This window comes from Arvicola amphibius, unplaced genomic scaffold (genome assembly GCF_903992535.2).
Source record: "Arvicola amphibius unplaced genomic scaffold, mArvAmp1.2, whole genome shotgun sequence".
NCBI lineage: Eukaryota > Metazoa > Chordata > Mammalia > Rodentia > Cricetidae > Arvicola > Arvicola amphibius.
The window spans coordinates 15381-39531 of record NW_024582356.1 but is presented as its reverse complement, the minus strand read 5'-3'; the positions used below and the strand labels follow the sequence as shown (position 1 = coordinate 39531).

The 24151-nt window shown below is 35.8% G+C and overlaps 1 protein-coding gene across 1 annotated transcript; it reads right to left on the bottom strand.

Moving 5' to 3' along the window:
- Positions 1–372: 372 nt before the first annotated feature.
- LOC119805917 (killer cell lectin-like receptor 5) lies at positions 373–22176 on the bottom strand. Its single transcript, XM_042054416.1, has 9 exons — positions 22090–22176; positions 19918–20124; positions 18586–18701; positions 18243–18329; positions 17093–17311; positions 14972–15111; positions 12558–12661; positions 599–748; positions 373–514 (listed from the first exon to the last, which is right to left on the bottom strand). Exons 2-9 carry the CDS (start codon positions 20070–20072, stop codon positions 469–471), a joined length of 1017 nt encoding a protein of 338 aa, XP_041910350.1. The 5' UTR covers positions 20073–20124; positions 22090–22176; the 3' UTR covers positions 373–468.
- Positions 22177–24151: the final 1975 nt, after the last annotated feature.

Below are 24151 nucleotides of genomic sequence, written 5' to 3'. Positions count from 1 at the left end.
AAGGCCTCAACTAATGATAGATGGATTAAAGAAGAGTGGGTAGAAAAACTGAATCTTAGATAAAATATAGTTAGTTAGCAGTTCCTTGAACTATCCTTGCAACTATTCACCAAATTTGAACTTATATTTGATGGCCAAAAGAAATGTTTATTCCAATGAAGAAACCTTTTACATGAAACAAAATACACAAAACAGAACAGAAATCAACTAACAACTAAGAAATTGAAGCTAAAAACTACTTTGTAGTTCTTAACTGCACTTTCAATTAAGATGATTTATCCTATTGATAATGAAAACTCAGACTGTTTATTAGGGTTCTTTATTTAGTTCTATGTGTATGTAAGAAAATAGAAAGTGTAGATTCTTCAGGGGCTTGGGGTAATGGGGTGTCCATGTATCTGAGAAGATGTACTCCTCCAGGAAGGAAGATGGTCTCTGCTCTGTCAATTCAGATTCAGAAGAATGTTTTCAACCTCTTCCAGCACATCTCTCCATTTTCACAGAAGACAAAATTCTGGAATCAAAACACTTTTTCATAAGGAATAACAGATTATTACAGGAAGCAAATAAGAATCAACACTTCCCATTTTACCTTTACCTCTTGCTGGAGGGTGAATCAGAACATTTATCCATTCTCATCTCACAGATGCAGTGATAACGATTTTCACAGTTAGTATCATCTAGTCTTGTTCTAGATAAAAATGCACAACTTCCGGTTTTATGATTGAAATATGTTATTTTCGAGTCACTAAAGAACAAAAACAATGGGAAATTGTTTAATTTTAAGCAGTCACTGAAATATCATGGTTTGGAAATTCTATATAGAGAACATATGAAGAATATGGGAACTATTACTATATGGAACAATGGTCTGTACCCTGTCTCTCGTATTTTAAATAAATGCTGTTTGGCTAATAGTCAGGCAGGAAGTATAGCCTGGGTGACCAGGCAGGAAGCAGAGGTGGGGCAACGAGTATTCTGAGAAGAGGAGAGAGTCAGTCTGAAGTCATCATCCAGACACAGAGGAAATAAGATGTATCAGGCCATGTGACTAACACAGACAAGAATTATGGGCTAATATAAGTTATTAAGAAGCCTGAGCTAATAGGCCAATCAGTTGATAATTAATGTAGACCTCTGTGTGATTTCTTTGGGACTGAATGATCATGGGACCTGGTGGGACAGAAACCTTGGTTAACATTACTATACTATTCTATATGAAGAATATGGGAGCTATTGCTATTTGTCACTAAAATGTTTTTTTTAAGCTCATTAATAAGAAACGGTTTGTTGGTAATACCAAAATTCCTATCATATCCCACTCTCACAGCTTTTGGTCATGAAATAAAACTGATTTTCAATATTTCCAAGGAATTATTTTATGCTAAACCTACTTTCCCACTAACATTTTGTCAGTTCATGGCTATGTAGAGACAAAAGTGTGTAGCACATGGAACAAGTCCTCATTTGCTTGTGCCTTAAGGAGAAAAAGAAGATTTGTAGTACAATCACAGATGAGGGCTTGTAACTAATGTTTTGGGCTGTTTTCCCTTTCTCTTTCTTCCACCTCCCACCACTTCAGTTAATGGATCTTCACTGAAGCATAGCAATCTACTGAATTCCCTGCACACATAGCAACCCTGATTTCTGCAAGATGATAGATTAGAAGACATAACTCCCCTTTTGTAAAGAAGAAAAAAATTAAATGCTACAACATAAAAAAATTATTAAAAATTAGAAAACATAGCAATTAGTAAATGTACTAAAACAGAAAGACTGAGTTCCAGTTCAACCTGGGTTATGTAGCAAAACCAGAAACAAAAAAAATAATTAATTTAATCCTGTAAAAAACTGGCAGAAATCAGATTCCTACTCAGGCAGAGGTGTTAGCAGGGGTTTGAAAAAAAAAACATAAATGATCATGGAAACACTTTAGCCAGTTTTTCCCTTAGTAGTTAAAAGAAATTGGCTAAAAATGCACTCAGAATGCATATCCTCAATAATAAATCCAACCATGCACATTGGGGCACAATTCGAGTCTCAGGATTTTAGTAATGAGGATAGGAGGATCACAGTTCAAGACAAAGGGAGTTTGAGTCTAGTTTTAGCTAATGAGACTCTGACAAGGAAAACAGAGAGAGAGAATGAAACCCACACATACTACATGGAACTGAGACTTCAAAGAAATCAGTTTTTAGTAAAATAAATCACTTCTTTGAATCTTGGAAATTAGGTGGGGAGAAATGGAATATTCAAATTTACCATAGAAATTTAAGAGAAATAAAGATAAATGAAACTCAGTGGATTGTAGGACACAGACAGAACAGGTTAGACACATTATGAATGAAATATACATTAGCCAGCCATGAGAAATGCTCACGGGTGCAGTCAGGAAATCATGTGTATATGTTATGTATGTTGAGCCTGTGCAAAAGTAGGAAAGGACCCAGAAGACACCAACAAAAGATATTTACTAAAAAGAAATAAAAATGTGTGTTTACACAGTAAATTGTACATGAATTGCCACAATAGCTTTCATAATTGTCAAAAACTCATAAGTGTCAAAACTTAGAAACATACCATATATTCACATGTGGAGAAATATCATGGTATAATTATGTAATAAGAGGACTTTGTAACAACAAGAATAAACCACTGGTATGTAAGAAAACCTTGAGTTACCTAAATAATGATAATAATAATGGTAAAAGGTACAGAGAAAAATGGAATCAATCACAAATTTGTACATGATATATGACATATAGGTATTTGTCTAGGACCAAGTAGGAGACAAGATCCATAAAGAACTTTGGGAGGTAACAAAATTGCCCTGTTTTGGTTTGATGGCTTCTACTGCTGTGATAAAATACTATTAACAAAAGCAACTTGGGGAAGATATGGCTTATTTTGCTTACATATCTACATTATAATCCATCTTCAAAGGAAGTCAGGGCAAGAATCAAACTGGGCAGGTGCTTGGAGGCACAGTCTGATGCATGCCAGTGGTCATGTCAGAGGAGCAGCAGATGGTAATTGACTTCCGGGGATTGGCCAAACAGGAAAAAAAAAACACCCTGATCCCTGATGGGTAAATATTGGATAAGAAAAACCTCAAGACCTCAGATGCCAGAATGTCTTTTGCTTCTGCTGTCTTCACATGTTTGCTACTGCAATCGTCCTCTGGCATCTGGCATGGTGTGTATGGGCATAAGGAAATCCCTACTACCCTTAATGCAATATGATCATCTCTAAAAAATATCTCATTCTACTGGGAAATTTTAGCTGTGGATTATTATGAAGATGACATCCTTCTAAGCTAAGATATTATACAATAATATCATTAGTTTAAATAAGATTTCAGTGAATGGGGTTTTAATAAATATAGTAATGAATTATGATAAAGGTTAGTTTAGTCAAAAAGATAGCATAGGTAAAGTTAGGATAAAATGTTGACCCTGCCTCTGATAAAGCAGGAGATAAAAAATAAAGCAAGGAACTGTCACAGAACTAGATCACATGAGTTTCTATTGAAAAGCTATATAGTCTAAGATTTAGGTTAGTGATTACGAAAAACAATTGAGTCCCAGTACACAAGCATGCTTAAATTCTTTTAATCTTAATGTAGAAAGATGGTTAACAGTTTTCAGTTGCATCAGAGATAAAACAAAGCCTTTAAATAACTTCGGGTTACATTAAGATGTTTTGGTAATAGTTTTGAAATGAAAAAACCCTAGAAAACAGCCTGGTGCTTGTAAAGGAGTCCATATCTGCTAAAATTCATATTTCTCATGACTTCCAGTGGGTACATTTTAGTACATGCACACTCCAACTTCAAGACTTGATTTTAAGGAAGAAAAGAAATGAAATATGAATCAAACTGTTTCAGAACTAAAGGCCATTAAAAGTGAATGTACTGCATAATCCTGAATATGAAGAAATATCAGCAGAGACATGATCCAGAAAACTGACAAAACTAATATGAAAATGGATTATGGATTAGAACATATTACTAGATCAATATATATTTCTTGAGTTTAATGTATTCAGTATGATGTTGTAAAAAATTGCTTGTCCCTAGAAAATATTTCTAGATGGATTATTATTATAATTATTATTATCATTACCATTATTATTATTAGGCCTCATGAGACAGAATCTCACTCTGTAGCAAAAATCTATAAGATTTCTCAACAAATATTACTGTATCTGTGTAGCTTCAATCATCATCAAATGGATCAGTGAGAGAGAGAGAGAGACAGAGACAGAGACACAGAGACAGACAGAGACAGAGAGAATATGAGAATATATATGGAAGGTTTATGAATGTATTGAACTAGTCTGGAGACCATTTAGTAAGTCAAAAATTATATTTTGCAGAAAATAAATATGTTCTAAAAGTCATAAATTTTTCTACATGTAAAAAGTATTAAACACTAAGTAACTAACTAACCAAGAGAAACCAACAACTGCATCCAAGTTCTTAACTATGCTGTCAAATCCATGGGTATTTAAATGAGTTTTCTTATTGGTGATGAGACATGTGCACTTTTTATTAGGGTTCTTTATTAACTTCTGTGTGTCATTCAGGAAAACAAGCGAGTGATACCTCAGGGCCTTGAACCAAAGGTATCCATTCCTCAGACATAGCTGCTGTGTGTATAAGGGAGAAGCATGACTTCTGCTCTCTGTTAAGTCAGATTTCACAAGAACATTTCTTTCATTTCCAGCTCTTCTCTCTATTTGCATGGCAGACTGAGACTGTTTCAAACGTCTGGTTGTTAAGTGTTCACAATTCATCACAGCAAACCAACAAATAAGACCACATTCCATTTTTACCTTTCCTTCCCACTGCACACTGAAACAGACAATTTATCCACTTTCTTTTCAAAGATACAGGAATGAGTTCTAACATAGTCACCATTATCTACACCTGCTGACCCAAAAAAAATGCAGTCTCCTGTCATTTGCAGTGATTCCATTACTGTCAGATCACCATAAAATGAAAAATATAATGGGCAGTTATTTAAAGTCAAAGTTTATATCAATTCAGGCCAAAGTTCTAAAACAAGGTTTGTCAACCAAAATGTATGGAATATGGAATTAATCTTAAGTACATCAATAAAAGATTTCCATTTTCTCTACATTTATAAAAATTGGTCTTGGACCAGTAGCATGGCTCAGTGGGTGGAGGTCATTGCCTCCAGACCAGTCAATCACAGCTTAAATCTTAGACCCCATACAACAGGAGAGAAGTTACTCCTTCAATGCTCCTCTAACTACACCTGTGCTGTGACCTGTATGTCATAGTACATAAGAATATATACACAAAAATAAGTAAATGGTATAAGATGGAAAATAAAAGTGCTCTTTGATCACAAATAATTTCTTATCTGATTCCTGCTCTCATTTTTTTGTGAGAAAGTTAAATAAATTTTCAATATTTCCTTGGAACAATTTTATATTGAAATTGTTTTCTCTTATACTTTTTGTAATAAAGACTGTTAAAAGAAGAATAGAAGAAATAAATGCATGTGCACATAGGAAAAACTCTTATATACCTTTCACTATGGAGAAAAGGGACATTTGTTGTACAGTCATAGAAGAAGGTTTGTGACTGCTGTTTTGCCTGTTTATCTTTTTTCTTCCACTCCTCAGAGCTATTGATTTACTGAAACATAGTGATCAAGTGACTTCCCTATGCGCAACATAACTGCAACCTCTGATGGATGATGAATACTAAATCCACAGCTACCTTCTCATGAAAAAATACTCAAAATGATAAATAAAAACTAAAACACAAAAAGATGATACATTACTGTAACCTAGCATTGGGAAGCCTGTTATAGGAGGATTATAAACCTAGTCAGACTGGCCTATGATTCAAGCCCCTGATCAAATATTAACTAATAATCAAATTTAGTTCAATTATAAGAACAGGCAGAAAGCAAATTCCTATACATATTGAGGCTTCAGTAAAGCTGAGAGTCCCAAAGCATCAGTAAAGCATGGCAGCCATCTTGATACTAATAATAGGCTAAAATAAATAGTGAATCTTTGGAAAATGATCATTCAAATACCAAATAACTAATCCAGGAGTACCAGGAGTTAATGGCTGGTTTGGGAAATACACTGCATTTGAATGAGGCTAGTCTAATTATAATCTATGTCAAAGAGCACCAGACAGAGAAAGAAATCTAACAAATTCCATGGGGCTGAAAGGACAAAAGGGTTAAACTTTAACAAAAGATTGTCTTTATTTAACATTGGATCTAAGACAGGTGGAAGCAGAGAGTTTAGATTTTACAATAGGAACAGAAAAGGATATGAATGAAATTAAGTGGCCCATGGATCATAGACAGAACATAGGTAGAGATGATATATCAGGAATGAGTATATACACTAGTTAACCATGAGATGTGATTATGGGTCCAATCAATAAAGCATATGTGTTGAACAGGAGCAAAGAGGAAAAAACCCAGCAGACTCTAAGTATTCGTAAGATACACATGGAACATATATTCTGTACCATGACCTCTTTGCTTTACTTCATGGTGATGCTGACTTGGACCTCTAGAAGCACAGCTCACAGCAGCTCACGAGGTTCATTTAGAAGCTGACATAGAGTAGAACAAGCTTCTGTGTCTTCCCACTGGAGAAAATAGTATGGAAGCCACAGAAACTTTCTGACCACTAGGCTTCCTTGCTGAAGCCTCATGTCTGGCCGTAGTTAACATACCATCATCAGAGAACAGTTCTACAGCATAGTCAAGGACTACAAAGATCATTTAACCTGGATACAGGCATACTCTCAGTCCTTGGCACCTCACTTTACAAGTCACCACCTTATATTTCACTCTGAATGGTGCTGTAGGATACAAACTAATTTATTAACTCTGTGGCCTTTCACAGTGGCAAACACCAATGATTCTAATGCTAGGAAGGTAGATGAAAAAAAAAAAAGAAACCAGAGCAGATTTGGAGCCTAGATGTCCATGTTGGCAGTACCACATTTAAACAGAAGAGAGCAAGACCTACCATGGTCCTTGGCACTGAATAAAATATTATTGAGAATGTTGCCGCTGTTGTTAGCTGAGATAGTTTCTCCAGCTGCTGAAGAAGAAATTCACTGAATACCACAAAAATATACCATCATGAACAAAATCCATCTAAAACACTATTTTAAGTCCATAAAAGTTCAGGCAACAGGACTACCAACTAATACATGTAAATTAATTATGGTGACATTTTTAAAAGGATAAATGATAGTTACACCTGCATGTGGTATCAAAACTTAAGATGGAGATAAAAGAATCAGGAATTCAATTCTAACCTGGGTAATAAAAATCCCTATCTCCAAACAACAACAACAACAAAACAATAAAAATTAATTTTTAAAAATAATATAAAATGCAACTTAAAATGTAACTATCTAACAAAGTTAATGAAGAAAAACACAAAAATATTAGGAGATTTTTTTAAAAATCTGTAGTCGTAGTGATGGGAGCTGTGGGCTGCATTCCCGCCCGGCTCCTGGCCGCCTGACAAGCTTATGCCCCGAAACAACAACACACAAACTGTATTCTTTTAAACACTGCCTGACCCATTAGTTTCAGCATCTTATTGGCTAATTCTCTCATTTTGCTTTAACCCATATTTAATAATCTGTGTAACACCACAAGTGGTGTCTTACCAGGAAAGATTCAGCATGTCGGACCTGATGGCTGGCTCCATCACGTCTGACCCAGAGAGGAGAGGCATACTAACTTCCCTTCTTCCCAGCATTCTGTTCTGTCTCCTCCATCTACCTAAGGGCTGGCCTATCAAATGGGCCAAGGCAGTTTCTTTATTAACCAATGAGAGTCCCCCATCATGTATTTCTAAAAAAAATCATTAATCAGGAATATGATGAATATGTGATATGAAGGCACACAGAGTTCTGAGAATTAAGTGATAAAATGTGTAGGAATACTGTAAAGGAATGAAAAGAAGAGAGTAAAGGATGGATCAACCAAAACTCAGGATATATAAAAGGCCTTGTGGACATTCACTAGTTAGTAAGTTCATAGTTGACTAATACAAAACAGATTCCCTTTTTCTTTGGTTATTTGTGAGTTTGTTTGTTTGGGACAATTTTTTATTTTATTGGTTTTTCTGTTTTAGTTTGATTTTATTTTCCTTTTTTGTTTTTGTTTCAGTGGGGGAGAGAGAGAAATAACATGAGTGAGTAAAGAAGGAGGTGAGAAAGAACTGGGTATTAAGTGGTGAAGAAAAACTGATCAAAATAGATTCAATGAAAAAACTTTAAGTTAAAAAATCAAAATATAATTAAAAGAGTTATATCTTCAGAAGATACGAATTGTTAAATAAAAATAAAAGTGCAAGGCAAGGGACACATCCAAAGGAATTACTACTGGTCAGAAGACTACAGATGTCTTCAAATAACAGTCTGTTGTCATGCCCTTGGTGCAGAAAAAGAAACTCTGGAAATACGACAAAGAAAATGACATCATGAGCAAAATCCACAGAAACAGTACATTAAACCTAAAGAATTTCAGACACTAGGATTACCACCTAATGTGTGTAAAAATAAGTATGGTTGATATATTTAAATAGATAAGGGACAGGACAGGCACTTGTAGTCCCAGCACCTGAGAGATGGAGACATAAGGACTAGGTTTTCAAGGCAAGCTTTGGTGACCTGAAACTTTATTAAAAACAAAAAATAAAAATAAAAATGACTGTTAAATGATATAAAAGGCAACTTGAAAGTATAACTAATTAGCAAAGTTATTTATGGAAAAACAAAGATTTCCTAGGGGAGAAATTTCAGTATTCCATACTAAAAGCATCAGTAATCAGGAGGAAAGATAAGTATGTGATATGAAAATAGAGGGGGACTTTCTGAGGATTAAAGTAAAAAATAGGGATACTACTAGGGGTATAAATGACAGAAGAATCATTGGTAGAGTCAACAAAACTAAAGATGTACAAAATGCCTTATGGATACCCACTAGTTAGTAAGCTTGAACTTGACCATAAAACAAACTTCACATTTATATGGTGGTTTAGGGTTTCTTTTCTTTTCTTTCTTTTTTTGCATGTATTTCTTATATGCCTTTTTACTCTGATTGGGTTTTCTTGCTTTATTTGATTTTCATTTTTGTTTTTATTTTGGGAATAAAGAGAGAGAAAGAACATTAACATAGGGGGATAGGGATGTGTGGAGAATCTGGAATGTCTTAGAGGTGGGAAATCTTGTCAAAATATATTCTACTGAAAATATAATTAAAAAACAAAATGTAAGTATATAAAAGACAGTCATAGAGAACATGAGTTTTAAATGAAAATCAAAGCACAAGGCAGGAATTACTGGTCAGAGAGATCACAGACGTGTCCAGAAGAGTAGAGGCCATTGTCTCTGTTCTTGGTGATCCAACATAATTACATGGTAAGACCCTAATACTAAAAACAGCACACACTTTGACATCAGGACATAGAAAAATCTATCTCAAGCCAATCAAAAAGCAACTTCCCTTGGGCTAGCATTCAAATGGTCAGAAAGTGCTTTGCAAGCTTCAGAGGGAGAAAAGATAAGAATATCTTACCCAGCTCTAGACCCTACATGCCACAATACTGACCTGCAAGGCAAGATGTGCCCCAATGGAAGTATCATTATAGGATGAATAATTGCTTTCTTATTGGCCCTGAGGTCTTTAACATATTAGAGATATAATGTTCAGTATTCAGTATTGTAATCTAAATCAAAAGCTGAATATTGGGGAGGTCACAAACCCTAGGTTGGTATCTGCTACAATCACATTGTTAAGTAGTCATGTGGTCAAATTGCAGTTCTGATATTTCAGTTTATGCCCTAAAGCAGGACTTCTATCAACCTTTGTCAGAGAAGCTTCTTTATATAGTGGGCAGTACAGAGTGGCAGGATTTCTCAAAGTGCTGAATAGAAGAGAAAATGTGTACAGTCCTATGGAGATGTCTTCATCAACACTGTCCTGGCAACCACAAATACACAGGAAAGTGAAGAGGAAGTGGAAAAATGTAAGATACAGTTGATGTGGAAAAGCTTTGTGAAATGCTGCCTTCTGGTCTTGACACAGCTATGAAATCACAAACTTAGCAGTGTGGTTACCTATATGCAACCTGCACATGGTTAAGTCAGCTAAAATTCCAGCATAGATAGGGAGCTGCTCTTTATTCTTTAGTGAGTCACTATTGTTAGTTGACAGCTGTTGGACATGGAAGAGTCACTCTTTATTGGGGATGTGGCTACTGCTTGTGTTGCTTGCTCCAGTGATTGTCCAATAACCATACAACAATGGACACTATTAATCAAGAAAACTTGAGTTATAGGTGACTACTTTAGTGTACAGTCAGGGAAACATTGAGAGGGCAAGCATGGGATGAATATGATCAAATTTCATACTGTATATTATAATATTTTCAATAAATATTGTTAATTTAAAAATTAGTAACAATCTACTAGATTGAAAATAATCTTTAATCTCTTTATAAACTATACACTTTGAAATGTAAATTATTCATTAACATATTCTTATATTTATAAACAACAAACAATTATATACACTAACTACAAAAATCTCAATTGAAAGTTTTAGATATTCGTACTCATTGTATCTGTCAGCATGATCCAGTCATATCATGTCTTCTTAAGCTTTTGATTTGCTTCTGCTCTGCACATCATAGAATATACAGTCCTGATGTGTGTTCAATATTACATTACTATCAGCTATCCTCTAGACTATTTCTCTTCCCTGTGTAACACTTGATCAATATATGTGATATGCATCATGTTCTTACTCATGGGTTTCATAGAAAATGAGGAAAGCCATGTAAAATGAGAGAAATGCCTTTGTACACATTTAAACACGTGTTGCAGGAGAAGGGCCACTTGTTCATTCTGGCTGCTTAGGCTCAAAATAATCACACAGAAACTGTATTAATTAAATCTCTGCTTGGGAAATTAGCTCTAGCTTCTTATTGGCTAACTCATATTAATTTAACTCATTTCTACTAATCTGTGTATTGCCATATGACAGTGGCTTACCAGCTAAAGTTCTCAATACCTGTCTCCAGTGTCTCCATCACTTCTCTCTGACTCTACCCTTCTTTCTCCTTGTATACAGCCTAGCTTTCTCTACCTAGTTCTGTTCTTTATTAATTAACCAATAAAAGCAGCACATAGACAGAAGGACCTCCCACACCATTTTCCCTTTTCTGTTTAAACAAAAAGAAAGGCTTTAAATATAACATAGTAAAATTACATATAACAAAACAGATATCAAGTAAAAATTACAGTTGTAATATTTATATCTATTTTATCTTTTATCCTAACTAAGGAAAACTATAACTATAAATTCTTCAACTCCATCAAAGACTCCAGAAGGATATGATATTTCCTAAGTAAACAATAAGTTCATTGTAAGCAACTTTCAAATCTCTAGAATTGACAGAGACATCTTGTTACCTGGACAGTCACCCAAAGTTCTTCTGTATTGTTGGGGCATCCATATTAGGACTACTGGCCCATAGTAACCAACAGACTTTTCCATGATGCAGGAAATTTCAAAGACAAATTGTACCTATATTTGCAGTTTGTTAGTTATTTTCTTCTGTGTCCTGCAGAACATCTAGCAGACACTTTTATGAAGCAGAAACTCTGCAGGACAGTCTCACCTTTAGACAAATTGAGCAGTCATCTTTCTGTGGGCCTTGCATATCCAGCTTATCAAGTAGTCCAGGAAAGAGCAGTTTCTTGCCCAAATGTCTAACTCCAGAAGGAGCCTCTTCAATGCCCATTTTCCCCTTGAAGTACCTTATGCTGCCAGAAGCAGATGTGTCTCATTGTCATGAAAAGCCTTAGGTTCTTAAAACCTTTTAAATGCCATATTCCATAGTCCTTGAAAGGTTTGAAGAATGCCTATCCATCTGAAATACATCTCTGTACATCTAGAAAGCCTAACGAACATGACTACAAGCTTGACTATTATAGATGATTATCTATTAACATATATTTCTTAATTATACATTACATTTTTAAATGAGCTCCACACACACAATAACTTAATCAAGATCAGAAATACATAAACATATAACAAAATTGACCTTAAATTTTTTCAATAAAGCAAGATTCATACCAATGCAAATTATTCATATCTATATTAAACAGGGACTGTGCTTTCATTTTTCAGCTGCCCAGACACAATCCCTCAGAAACTATATGAATTATAATACTGTTCGGTAATGTGTTAGAATTCTTACTAGTTAGCTCTATTAAATTAATGCATTTCAATTAGTCTGTGTATTGCCACAAGGCTGTGGGTTACTGGTGCAATATGTTACTCTTTCAGCAGCTACATGGCATCTCTCTCTATCTCTGTTCAGATTTCCCCCATGGCTTTACTCTGCTAAGCCATTGGCCAAAATATCATTACTCATTAACTAATAAAGGCAACACATATCACACACAGTCCTCCCAACTCATGTACCACTGTTAGTGTGTAAGTGTTCAGGAAACTTACAGGTTAGATGGCTCTTCATCAATCCATTGCCATTTGCTTTTTCTTTTATCATACGATAATCCAATCCAGTAAATTCTTGGATTAACTTTGACCTGAAGTAACTTCTGTAAAGGAAAAGACATATCTGATGATAAAATTTCCTTCTGTTTCATGAAAGAACAATATAACACATCTTAGCTATTTTTATGTCAGTTTTCTGTTGTCCTTTTTTTCCAATCCATTGAAATTCATTTTTAAAGTAATTTCTCACTAGTGGCTAATTTGTACCAAAACAAATCAATTACATAATTTATTTTAAAAAGAAATCAGGTAGGAGCTGGAGAGATGGCTCAGTGGTTAAGAGTACAGGCTGCTCTTCCAGAGGTCCTGAGTTCAATTCCCAGCAACCACATGATGGCTCACAACCATCTATGAGATCTGGCTTCCTCTCCTGGCCTGTAGGCAAACATCCAGACAGAATGCTGTATACATAATAAATATAAACCTTCAAAGAAAAGAGATCAGGTATCTAAAAAAAGAAATCATGAATCCAGTAAAGATATTGGGTTCATGAAATGATTTGTGACTGTGTTTCTTAGAGAAAGTTGCACTGTGTAGCCAAGTGCTTAAATTCACAATCCCCCTTATTCAGACCCCTAAATGAACATGGCATATCAGCTCCATATGTAATTTTGCAATTATGAAAGTATCCAAATGCACCTTTGACTATAGTCAGTTCTACCAATGAGACATGTTTGGATAAGTGTGGCCTAGAATTTATGGGAGTGGCCAATCAAAGCTGGTCCATGCTAAGATCCTAAATTACCTGGAGTACCAGGACACACTTACTGGAGCACCAGGACCCCAGAGACCTAGGATAGAATCAGACAACTGGAGAAAAAATTGGCAGTGTAATTATGCCTAATAATATTTACAATACTCAAAGATTTATTCCTAGCCCAATTGTCTTCAGAAAGGCTTCATCCAGCAACTGATGGAAATAGAGACAGAGACTCTCAGCCAAACTTTAGACCAAGCTCCTGCTAATGAAAGGGAGAGGGAGAAACCAAAGGGATCAAGGACTTCAGAAGAGAAGTCACAGAATCAACTACCCTTTACCCATGAAAGCTCATGGTGTCTGAAGAGACAACCAGGGAGCCTGCATAAGACTTATTGGATTCTTCATGTGGGGCAGTTGGGCACCTTGTACTTCCTGTGGGACATCTGACAGTAGGAGCACTGGCTGTCTCTAACTCTGTTGCTGGGCTTTGAAACTCTATTCTTTATATTGGATCACATTTCCCACAGAGTTTTCAACTTTTAGAAAATTTATTTGTTTATTTTACTTCCTGTCTTCCCTCCGACCTCTCCTCCCAACCTCTCCTGGCATTTCCTCTTGACTTCTACCCCCAATCCTTTACCACTCCTTTTCTGTTCAGCAAAGAGTAGACTTCCCATGGAACAACAAAAAATGGGCATACCAAATTGCAGTAAGAACAGACACCCCTGTCCCCTCTGTATTAAGACTGGGAAATGTGAAAAGCTGTGCATTAAACTCCATGCTTCAGACAGGAAGCCATTCTGTGGTAGAACTTGATGAGGAGATAATCTAAAAATCATATGCCAAAATATATTTAGTAACTTTAGTATATTAAATATTTCCAAATATCTTCCTCTCTCCTAATGACAAAGTTTTCAAGCTGATCCTGCAACTGTTTCTTCAGAAAAATATCATCTGTGTATTTGGATAAATTTCTTTAGTAACAAATATAACAGAAAATGTCAGGACCTTGATCATTTTGTTCTTTTAAATACTCATTTTAGAGATAGATATCATTTTTGAAATATGAGAATATTATGAAGTAAATATTATTGCCAGACTCTTCGAAAATCACAATGGGATTAACTAGTTATAACCATTTATTTCATGGATCTTATATAATTTCCATTTTGGTTATGGGCCCAGAAGTCAGTTAATTTCTTTATTGTCATGTAACTGCTAACTTAAGACAGTCTCACTTCTGGACTCCAAGGAGCAAGCACTAAGTTCCAGGTAATGGTGTAGCTGTCACTCTGGAAATAAATAAATGTCAGTCACTGGATATTCTATACCAAAGCGTTAAACTTATTAAGGGAAAACATGATTTTCTGAGGGATTCTCTTGCAGATTCTTGAGAAAGGGGGGAGATTGCAAAGATACAGGTATCTCTTAATATCGAGTCTCTTTGTCAAAGACCTTGTGTCCTGACACTAACCCAGGTGGAGGAGTGAGGTTCTGGGGAGACTCTTACTGCAATTTTGCTCACATTACTGGCAAACCATATATAATGTTGAAGGTTTTACTTTCAAAACCATGTCTGCACTCAGTATGCCACTATCCAAGAGTCAGAGACACACTCCCAGAGACTAGAAAAGCATGGAAGAGTCTACAGTACCAGTTCATGCTCATCGTCTATCTTCAAAAGTGACAAGCTGCAGTCCTGGCAAGTCTGTTTACATCCACTCCAGTCTTTATAGTCCATTATGAAATAACATTTTATGCCAGAACATAACCAGTATCCTTCAACATCTTTGCCTATAACAGAGAAGGTGAACAATTAAACTTCTTATTTTCTGGCATACTGTTATCAGAGAAATGCATTTATCAAGCCTCTATAACTAAGAAAATTATCACGGCTCTCAGAATTTGAGATTCTAGAATCCAGAGAGACTCCTGTACACCCATGCTTTATGCAATGTTGTTTATAACAGTAGAGATATGGAAACAGCTGATGTGTCCATTGTGGATAAAGCAGTATGAGAAAAATATAGCAGATAAACACAAAGGAATACTGTTTATCCTTTAAAGGAAGTAAATCAGCTGGGCATGGTGGCTTATGCCCATGACTGGAGCACTCCAGAGAGTGAGACAGGAGGGTCACCAGCAGTTTGAGGCCAGCCTAGGCTAAGTAGTGGTAACTTCCATACTAGCCTTATCTATAAAGAAAATTCTAAGACAGCCTGGGCTACAAAATAAGCCTCAACACCTCAACATCACCAATACAGATGCTGACCACTGTGACAAACATAGATGAACTTGAGCATTGTGTGCAAAATGAAACAAGCTGGCCCAGGACTAAATTTCATGACTCATCTCAGATGAGGGTTCTAACACAGTCCGAGTCTAAGAAACAGAGCCGTGTAGTAAGGAGCTTGAGGGTGGAGAACAAACACTGGCTGTCCAAAGGCTGTTACAAGGATGACAGAATTCTAGATTAATAGTAATGCCCTGCGCCCACACTCGTTCATACATACTGTGCATTTAGAGTTGTGCTGTGTTCTTTGTTAGATGCTCTTATTTTAGGAGATATAAGAGACATATGAGAGAGCTTCTGAAGGTGATAGTCTGTTCTGATTATTCAATGCATTCAATGGTGTGTCTACATACCCAAATACGTCAAGTTGAAAACAATGAAATGTGTCCTATTTGTGTAACAACACCTCAATATAATTATTTTGTTTACTGAGGGAAAGGGGAGGACCATGTTTAATTAACAAACTTTATCTTTAGTCTTTGTTTTCCTATGAAGATGTATCATTGTGTAGCTCAGGCTGGCCTGGAATTTGTTGGGCTACATAGACTGTTCTCAAATTTACAATCCTTCTGCCTCAGTCTCCTATGTACAAGGATTACACTGTTAAACTATCATTTACAGATGACAAAGATTTTTTTCTGTTTTAAATAATGACACAAAATGTTTTCGATGGATCTGGAATACTTCAAAGATATTTTTGGAGCTTTTTATTTTCCTCGCACATATTTTATAATATAGCAATTTTAAAGCTATCATCTGTCCTTGCATAATAAAATTGTCAACCCTTACTATTATAGCAGAGTGAGTTCATATGTAAAAGCTCTCTGTAAACTCTAAATCCTGAACAATTATTTAATAATTATTGATCAGTTGAATCAATAAAAGATAATTAGTCATGATACAAAATAAAAAGATTTCCTCACAACACTTGATATGTGTATCTTTTAGGTGTCCTTAATAGTGTTACTGTTAGAAGTGCATAAATGTGAACAGCCATGGTGAAACTCTCATTTGAGCTTCAGGGAGGATATCTTAGTCACAAACAAGCCAACTTTCTCATAATAAGACAGAAAAAAACCACACACATTGTTATTTCTGTGACTGTATCCACCTAAATGCTCTATGTTCATTTTAATCTAAATATTTTGTAAATACACTCTTAACAAAAACTTCATGTTCCTTCAAGAACAAAGCTGGAGACTCAGCTTTTCCCATAAATAAAAATGACCTGAATTCTTGGCTTTGATGAATTGTAATTCCATGCACTGGTAGCAGTAGGAGCATCCGATGACCCCTGAGTTCTAGATACTATAAGATTATCCTAATCCAAACAAGGATTTCCAGGGTTCTTTACCACTACATAAAACCTCAACCATTAACCCAGAGATCACCAGTGTTAAAAGCAGCTAACTGGACTTCAAATCTTCTGGAGAAGAGTCAGTACATAATAGTGCAATTCCTTATTCAAGATCCCCTCCTTACCTGTGAAGTGAATGCAATCTGAAACTTTAGTTTCCCGACAGCATCTGTTCTGTTCTCTGTTGGAGGAGTCAAGTTCCTTCTGACGTTCATCAAGCTCTCTAGACTTATTTGTCAGCATTTCTTTCATTAAGGTATTGTCACTTTGCAGGGTGTGATACTGTTGAGTGAGGCTGTTTAGAGTTTTCTGCAATTCATGTTTGTTTCCACTATACTGAGAAACTGAAATTAATAACAGATATAACACCAAAAAATGCTTATATGGAATAAGTCTTAAAATCTAAGATTAGAGAAAAAACTTCATTTGTACACCAACATATGTCATTACTTTCATTTGTACTTTAAAGTTTAGAAATTAACATATCAATTGACTATAGAAATTGAAATATCAATTTCTCTATGTCAGTAGATAGAGTTCTATCAACAATTTCAATATAAAGTAAATGATAGGTACAGCTGAAGGAAGCTGTAGTGGAAGCAGCTCCCAATTACTTCACGTTTTAACACCACAAAATTTACAAATAAAAACTAAGCAAAACATTCAGTGAACACTTAACACCACATGAAAATGTGAATGAAGAAGCATTAAGAAATGACATAATTCTCACTGGAGTCTTTGGAAAGCATAATATCCATATATGTAGCTGTGTTTTAGCCCAGACTAAGAGTGAGTTTCTCTAAACATTTGACAAAAATCCAAAAAAGCTCAGGCTGTAATGTCTCTGTACAAAGGAGGTATTTGCATCTATCAATATCCTTCACATATACAGAGTAAAATAAATAAATGCTCTCATTTCTTTTGCACATCTGTTTCTCACAGAATGCTTACATTTACAAGATCTACAATCACCTGAGTTCAGAAGACTGACTATCGCAAAGTTCTCATAAGGCAAACTGCCACCATGTCGTCAAAAGGAATATGACCAAAACTGAGAAAAAAAAAATAAGGCAGCTCCTAACAGCCACAGAGTTAATAGGATAGGTATGTAAGAGAACAGGATACTGTAGCGTCAGAAAGAAAACATCCAAAGTCCAGAACTATGTGGCACATCCCTGATTATAGCCAGGACAATGGACAGTGTTAACTGCATAAGTACTGTCTAAAGTTATTACTTAGGCAGAAAGACAAAGAAGATGTTTATCAGTTACTCACCATATGCCACCAACACTGCGACAGCCACCAGAAGGGAACAAAGGATTCCCAGAGCTATTGCAAAGAGGTACCAGGGGGCTAAACACTCTTAAATAAACAAAACAAAGCAAGAAAATTATCACCATGAAAAGAGCGCATCCTTTTACTAATCATAAATTTGCATAACATGGTCTCTAAAAGTTTTACAGAAGTCCATCTTACAACTGACTGAACATGTGCTTTCTAAATTGTAGATCTCTCCCTAAAATTTTCCCACTGTAGAGATGTTACATATGCGAAGTTTCACAGTATTCCAAACTTTTATCATGTTTAGCTTTGTATTCTCAATCCTCCTATCTTCAGCCTAGAAGTAGCTGGATGACAGGCACATGCCCCTCCTCCCCCACTTCTACAAGATCAAAAGCACATCCTTCAAAAAGCACTGGAGGAGCAGACACAGTCCAAGTAGAAGAACCCAGACTGGAGTGTGCAGTCAACCAAGTGAGCATAACTGAGGATGAGGAGGAAGGAAAGAGGGTTGATGTTCTTGAGAACTATAGTGAACCTTTGCAGTTTGGAGGCTCATTCCTAAAGGAGCCTGAAGTTAACACACTCTCTCTCTCTCTCTCTCTCTCTCTCTCTCTCTCTCTCTCTCTCTCTCTCTCTCTCTCTCTCACTTTCCTAAATCCAATCTTCTTCAGACAATACTGAACACTTTTGTGTATCTGAGATGTTGGAAACATGAAAACCATGCATCTGATTATCACCTGGTAAAAGAAGTAAAGGCTTTCAACTGTAGTCAATTTGTGACAGTGTGAGCAGACTGAGTACAGAAAAAAAATAGAGCTGGGCGGTAGTGGCTCACGCCTGTAATCCCAGCACTCTGGAAACAGAGACTCACAGGCAGATCTCTGTGAGTTCGAGGTCAGTCTGGTTTACAGAGTGATTTCCAGAGGAGGGTCCAAAACTATAGAGAAACCTTGTCTTGAAAAACAAGAAGAAAAAAAAAAGAAAGAAAAAAAGAAAATAAAAACTCCTGCTTTTTATTAAGAAACTTAATTTTCTTCAACATTTCTTTAAATGCAGTATGATTTAATCCTCTCCACCCTCACTACCCTCTCCTATCCTCCTTTTTTTCTGCAGCCTTCTTCTAAAGACACTTTCTCATCTGATGGACTATTGCTGCTGCTTCGTTGCATTAGATCTTGGGAATACTTCAGACAGTTAAAATACCTTATCTTAGAGTGAAGGTATTATTTTTAATGCATGTTTTTCATGTCTTTGAGATTTGTTACTCTAGAACATTTGGTTTTCTTCATACTGCAGTTTGCTATTTTTTAAAGTTTTAGAGTTCTTCTTGACTAAACTAAATTAAAACCTCCTAATGTTTTTTTTTTTCAAATTTGACAGAAAGTATTAACTTCTCACTACTCGATTCTCAAGAACTTTTGCTTATAGACTCCTATTGTCCTACTTCACCAATAACTAATTAGAAGTAGAGGTAGAGTTGTATTTTTTCACTCCCTTTGTCTGTTTTTTTTTATAAAAAACAGACTACTTTATTTTTTAACTAATTTTTGAACAGTTTTGTACATGATGACTTTCCTACTCATACTCACCTTCCTTCTACTCTTGGGCAGCCCAACTGCTTTCAATAGAAGCCAGTAGGATATTGTTTTCAAATGTCAAAAGTTACAAGGCATAAAATTCACATGAATTTAAATGTTTAAAACATTTACCTTTGTGAACAGTACCTCTTGGCCCTTGAGTCTCCTCAGGCCTTCCTCGGTTTTGCAGTGTTGAAGACTTACCAAATCTCACAGTTGAGTAAGTGATTTCCTCATCACTCATCTCGACAGTAAGTAAAGTATGTTTTGTTTTAAAACCAGACCTTGAGTGATCTCTAAAGAAAAGTTAAAATGTCCACTTTTAGGAAGGTACCTGGATCTGATGCTGCAGTGAGGTAGGAAGGGGTGGAATCTGATTAACATCTATAGCAATTCTAACATCTTAATAGGGACTGACCTTAAATTCCACTAGAGGTGAGAAGTCTTTGAAGATTTCTGTTAAAGTCATTTATATTGCTATTAGTCACAGTAATTATTATTAGAAAATACAGAATGAATTTATAATATACTAATAAGTTATTGTAATATTGGCATAGCCTATTTCTTCAAAATATTCAACAAATATAAGAATGTTAGGAAAAATTGGTACCACTGGAAAAAATATTTGAAAACTTTAACAGGAGGACTGAGAAACCAAGGACAACGGCAATGAACATGAACTCTACAGCATGGACGGGCTCACTGTGAGCCTTGTCAGTTTGGTTGCTCACCTTCCTGGACTTAGGGGGAGCTGGGAGGACCTTGAACTTAACATAGTGAAGGGAACCCTGATGGCTCTTTGTCTTGGAGAGGGGTGGAGTGGGGGTACGGGTGGAAGGGAGGGGAGGGAAGGGGGAGGAGATGGAAATCTTTAATAAAAAAAATAAGAAAAAAAATTACACAGAAAAAAAAATCAATAAAAATAACACAAAAAAATTTAAGCTTTCTGAATAAATAATTATTTTTAGTTGTGAGCTTAGCCTTTAACATCAGGATCTCTCCATAGCACTTAGCTGGCTTTTGATAATCTGTTCCCCATGCTAATTTACCTGACCCTTCCTCAAAGACATAAGGGGAGGAACTTGGTTTTGCCTCAACTAGATGAGCCATGCTTTGTGCAAGCCCTTGGGAGGCCTGTTCTTTTCTGAATGGAGAGGGAGGAGGAGTGGATGTTGGGGTAGGATGGGAAAGGGGAGAGAATGGAGGGGAAACTGATTGGTATGTAAAATCAAAGAAAAACTATTATTTAAATAAAAAACAAATAAATTTTTTCTTTAAATTTTACATATTTTGGTAAACACACAGTATAAAAATGTTCTTACAGTTTTTAAAACTATACATGATTCTTAGTGTCTCCCAAAAAAACACCATAAAAACAGTATTTAAAGATTAATCCTGAAGATGATTAACATTTTGGGCTACAAGACACATATTTCTTGGGTTAAAGCCCAAACCTGAGCTGTCCAACCTCTCCACCCGGCCACAGTCTTCTACACATTCTTCTCCAGGGTCAGGCCTGGTAAATGCATGAAAGTAGAGATGATCCTACTGAGTGGGATAACTCAGACCCAGAAAAATAAAAGCCAGAAGGTGCTATCGTATCTGTGGCTCCTGTCTGAAAGTCTTCAGACATGCTACAAAATCTGGAGTAACTGCAGCAACCAGGACGGTGGAAAGGGGCATTGGAAGGGTGGTGTGTGGCACCAATAGAGAGAAGCAGAGCAGGATAAAACCTGAAGCTTAAATATTAAATCATTTCATGTACACAATAATTTCACAAGTTATATTACAGTATATAATGCTGCCAGATGAGCCTACATGAAAATAAATTTTGTCATTATGCTGCAGTCGTTAATGCCCATAAAGTATTCAATTCTTTCATTCCACTTTTATGTTTTTTTTAAGGATGTAACTCAGGCAGTCAGTCAGGTATGTGTAGCGTATTTTTCACACGGAGCCATCTTACCTGGCTCCTATTATGACTTCTTCAAAATGAACAATATATAAATATTTGATGCAGTTAAAGAGTAGTAAACTCCAGAGATTCCCTCCACCTTATTTTCTTAGTACACAGAAGTCTCTTCACACTCAGAAAGAAAATAACTAGTGTTGAACTCCAGATTTCACATACTGCACGAGTCAACCAGATCTAACCCAGGCAAAAGGGCTTCCCAATCAATCCCGCTCTCAAGTCAAACCTTGTGAAATTCTCTAGAGTACAAAAGATCATGTGATAGAAATAAAACAAAAGCAGCTGTTACCTGTGATTCTGATGAATTGAACTGAGCCCTGCAAGTGAGGGACAAGTTGAGCTTTCCTCCCTGGCCTGGTCCTCTCAGAGCTCCAAGAGAAAAGGCAGAACTGAATTGCCTCTGAATGATACTCCAGCTCATAATTTTCAGCCCCTCCCTCTTCTTGTTAGAAACTGCAAAGAGGAAACTGCATGATAAAAGCTGATGCTAACAGAAAGGAAAGAACCAACATATCATGACAGATGCTGCAAATCATGTCCATAATCAATATTTGAAAGCTAAGGTGAACATACCTGCGAGAAAGTGAAACCAGTGTCCTTAGAAAAACCACTGGTAAAGAGAAGTGATTGACATTCCTCCACTCTTAATTTTATAACAGGCTGTTGGAAATTTCCCCTTTTGTTACTGTTGGAAAAGAAAACGTACTTCTTGTTTTCAAGGTATGTTTATTACAGATAAGTGTGTTTTAAGATTCCTTTTAAGCGCTCACTTTAAAATCACTCCACTGTGAAACTCTTGCTGTATATTCTTCCTTTTCATTCACAGAGAAGAATGTTTACTGGGAATGTTGATGTCATTCCGTATGGAGAAGTTTTTTTTTTTTTTTTTTTTTTTTTTTTTTTTTTTTTTTTTTTTTTTTTTTTTTTTTTTTTTTTTTTTGCTTTTTGTTTGTTTGTTTCCTGATTTTTTGATACAGGCTTTTTCTGTGTAACTGTCCTAGCAGTCCTGGAACTCTCTTTGTAAACCAGGCTGGCCTCAAACTCACAGAGATTCAACTGCCTCTGCCTCCTACGTACTGGATTAAAGGCATGCACCATCACTGCTCAGCCCACACAGAGCAGTTTTATGGCTGATGTATTCATGGTGCTGGGATATCAAATCTAAGACACTGAGCATGCTCAGCAAATGCTTTATCACTCAGCTATAGACATAAGCTTTTTTGTTTTGTTTTGTTTGTTTTTGATTGGTTAATTGGTTGGTTTTTTTTTGAGGCAGTTGTTATATTTATACTATGTAGCACAGTCTGACATCAAATTCACAATCCTCTAGATTTTTCTCTTTAGTGCTGGGATTATATTTGCATAATACTGTACCAATTTATACCATTTTTTGATTTATATTTTCTAATAATTAGTTCACATTTCTATATTTCATAAAAATTGATATACAAGATTTTAAAGCAATATACAATTATCAATCAGTCAGTCGTACATGGCATAAATTAATTAGATAATATCTACTGCTGAACATTCAAGTTGTTTTATAATAGTTTGTTGTTGTTAGTTTAAAAACTACACGTGATATACTTTAGAACATACTAAGACATTTTATGCATGAAGTCAAGGAATTAAAGTAGATATACATTTAAGGAACTCTGGTATCGATTATAATACTCCCTCTTGTTAACTTATATAGTCTACCATTTGGTATATACAAATATTCACAATTGATAATTTTAGAGATGACATAAGGTGAATTTTTCCTCATTGTGAGTTTTGCCCGTGGTTTGTGAATGATGATTTCTGGAAAGAAGCTGTGTCAGAAAGACAAATGCTGATTAAAACTACAGTGCAATAAAGAGGTTGGGACGTTGTAGATCTAGAGGCTATTTACCTTATCACAGGCTATCTTTAGCCCCCTATGTATCCTTTTTTGCCCACTGTGTCAGAACTAACATCCTGTGACTAATAGATAAAGAAATCCTTTTAATGCTATCAGCTTAGCAGACCACTAACTTCCAACAACCTGAAAGCAAAGAACTTCATCTGATGACCTATAGAAAAGCTTCCATCTTCTGTAACCACATCTTTGATGTGGCCACCAATGTATGCTGAATTTGCCTTGATATATAACTTTCTCTGTTCTGAATTATTTAATTACACAAAGTAACTAACTCTGGATGTATAAATAAAGACTTCCAAAGTACACAGAATATAGACCCAATATGAACTCAGAAGGGCCTGCATTTTAGCTTGCCTCAAGCATGAGTTTGTACCTGGAGAGACATGAGTGGAAACACCAACAAGTACTCTGACTTTAGATAGATTCGATCATTCACAGTCTTTGACCA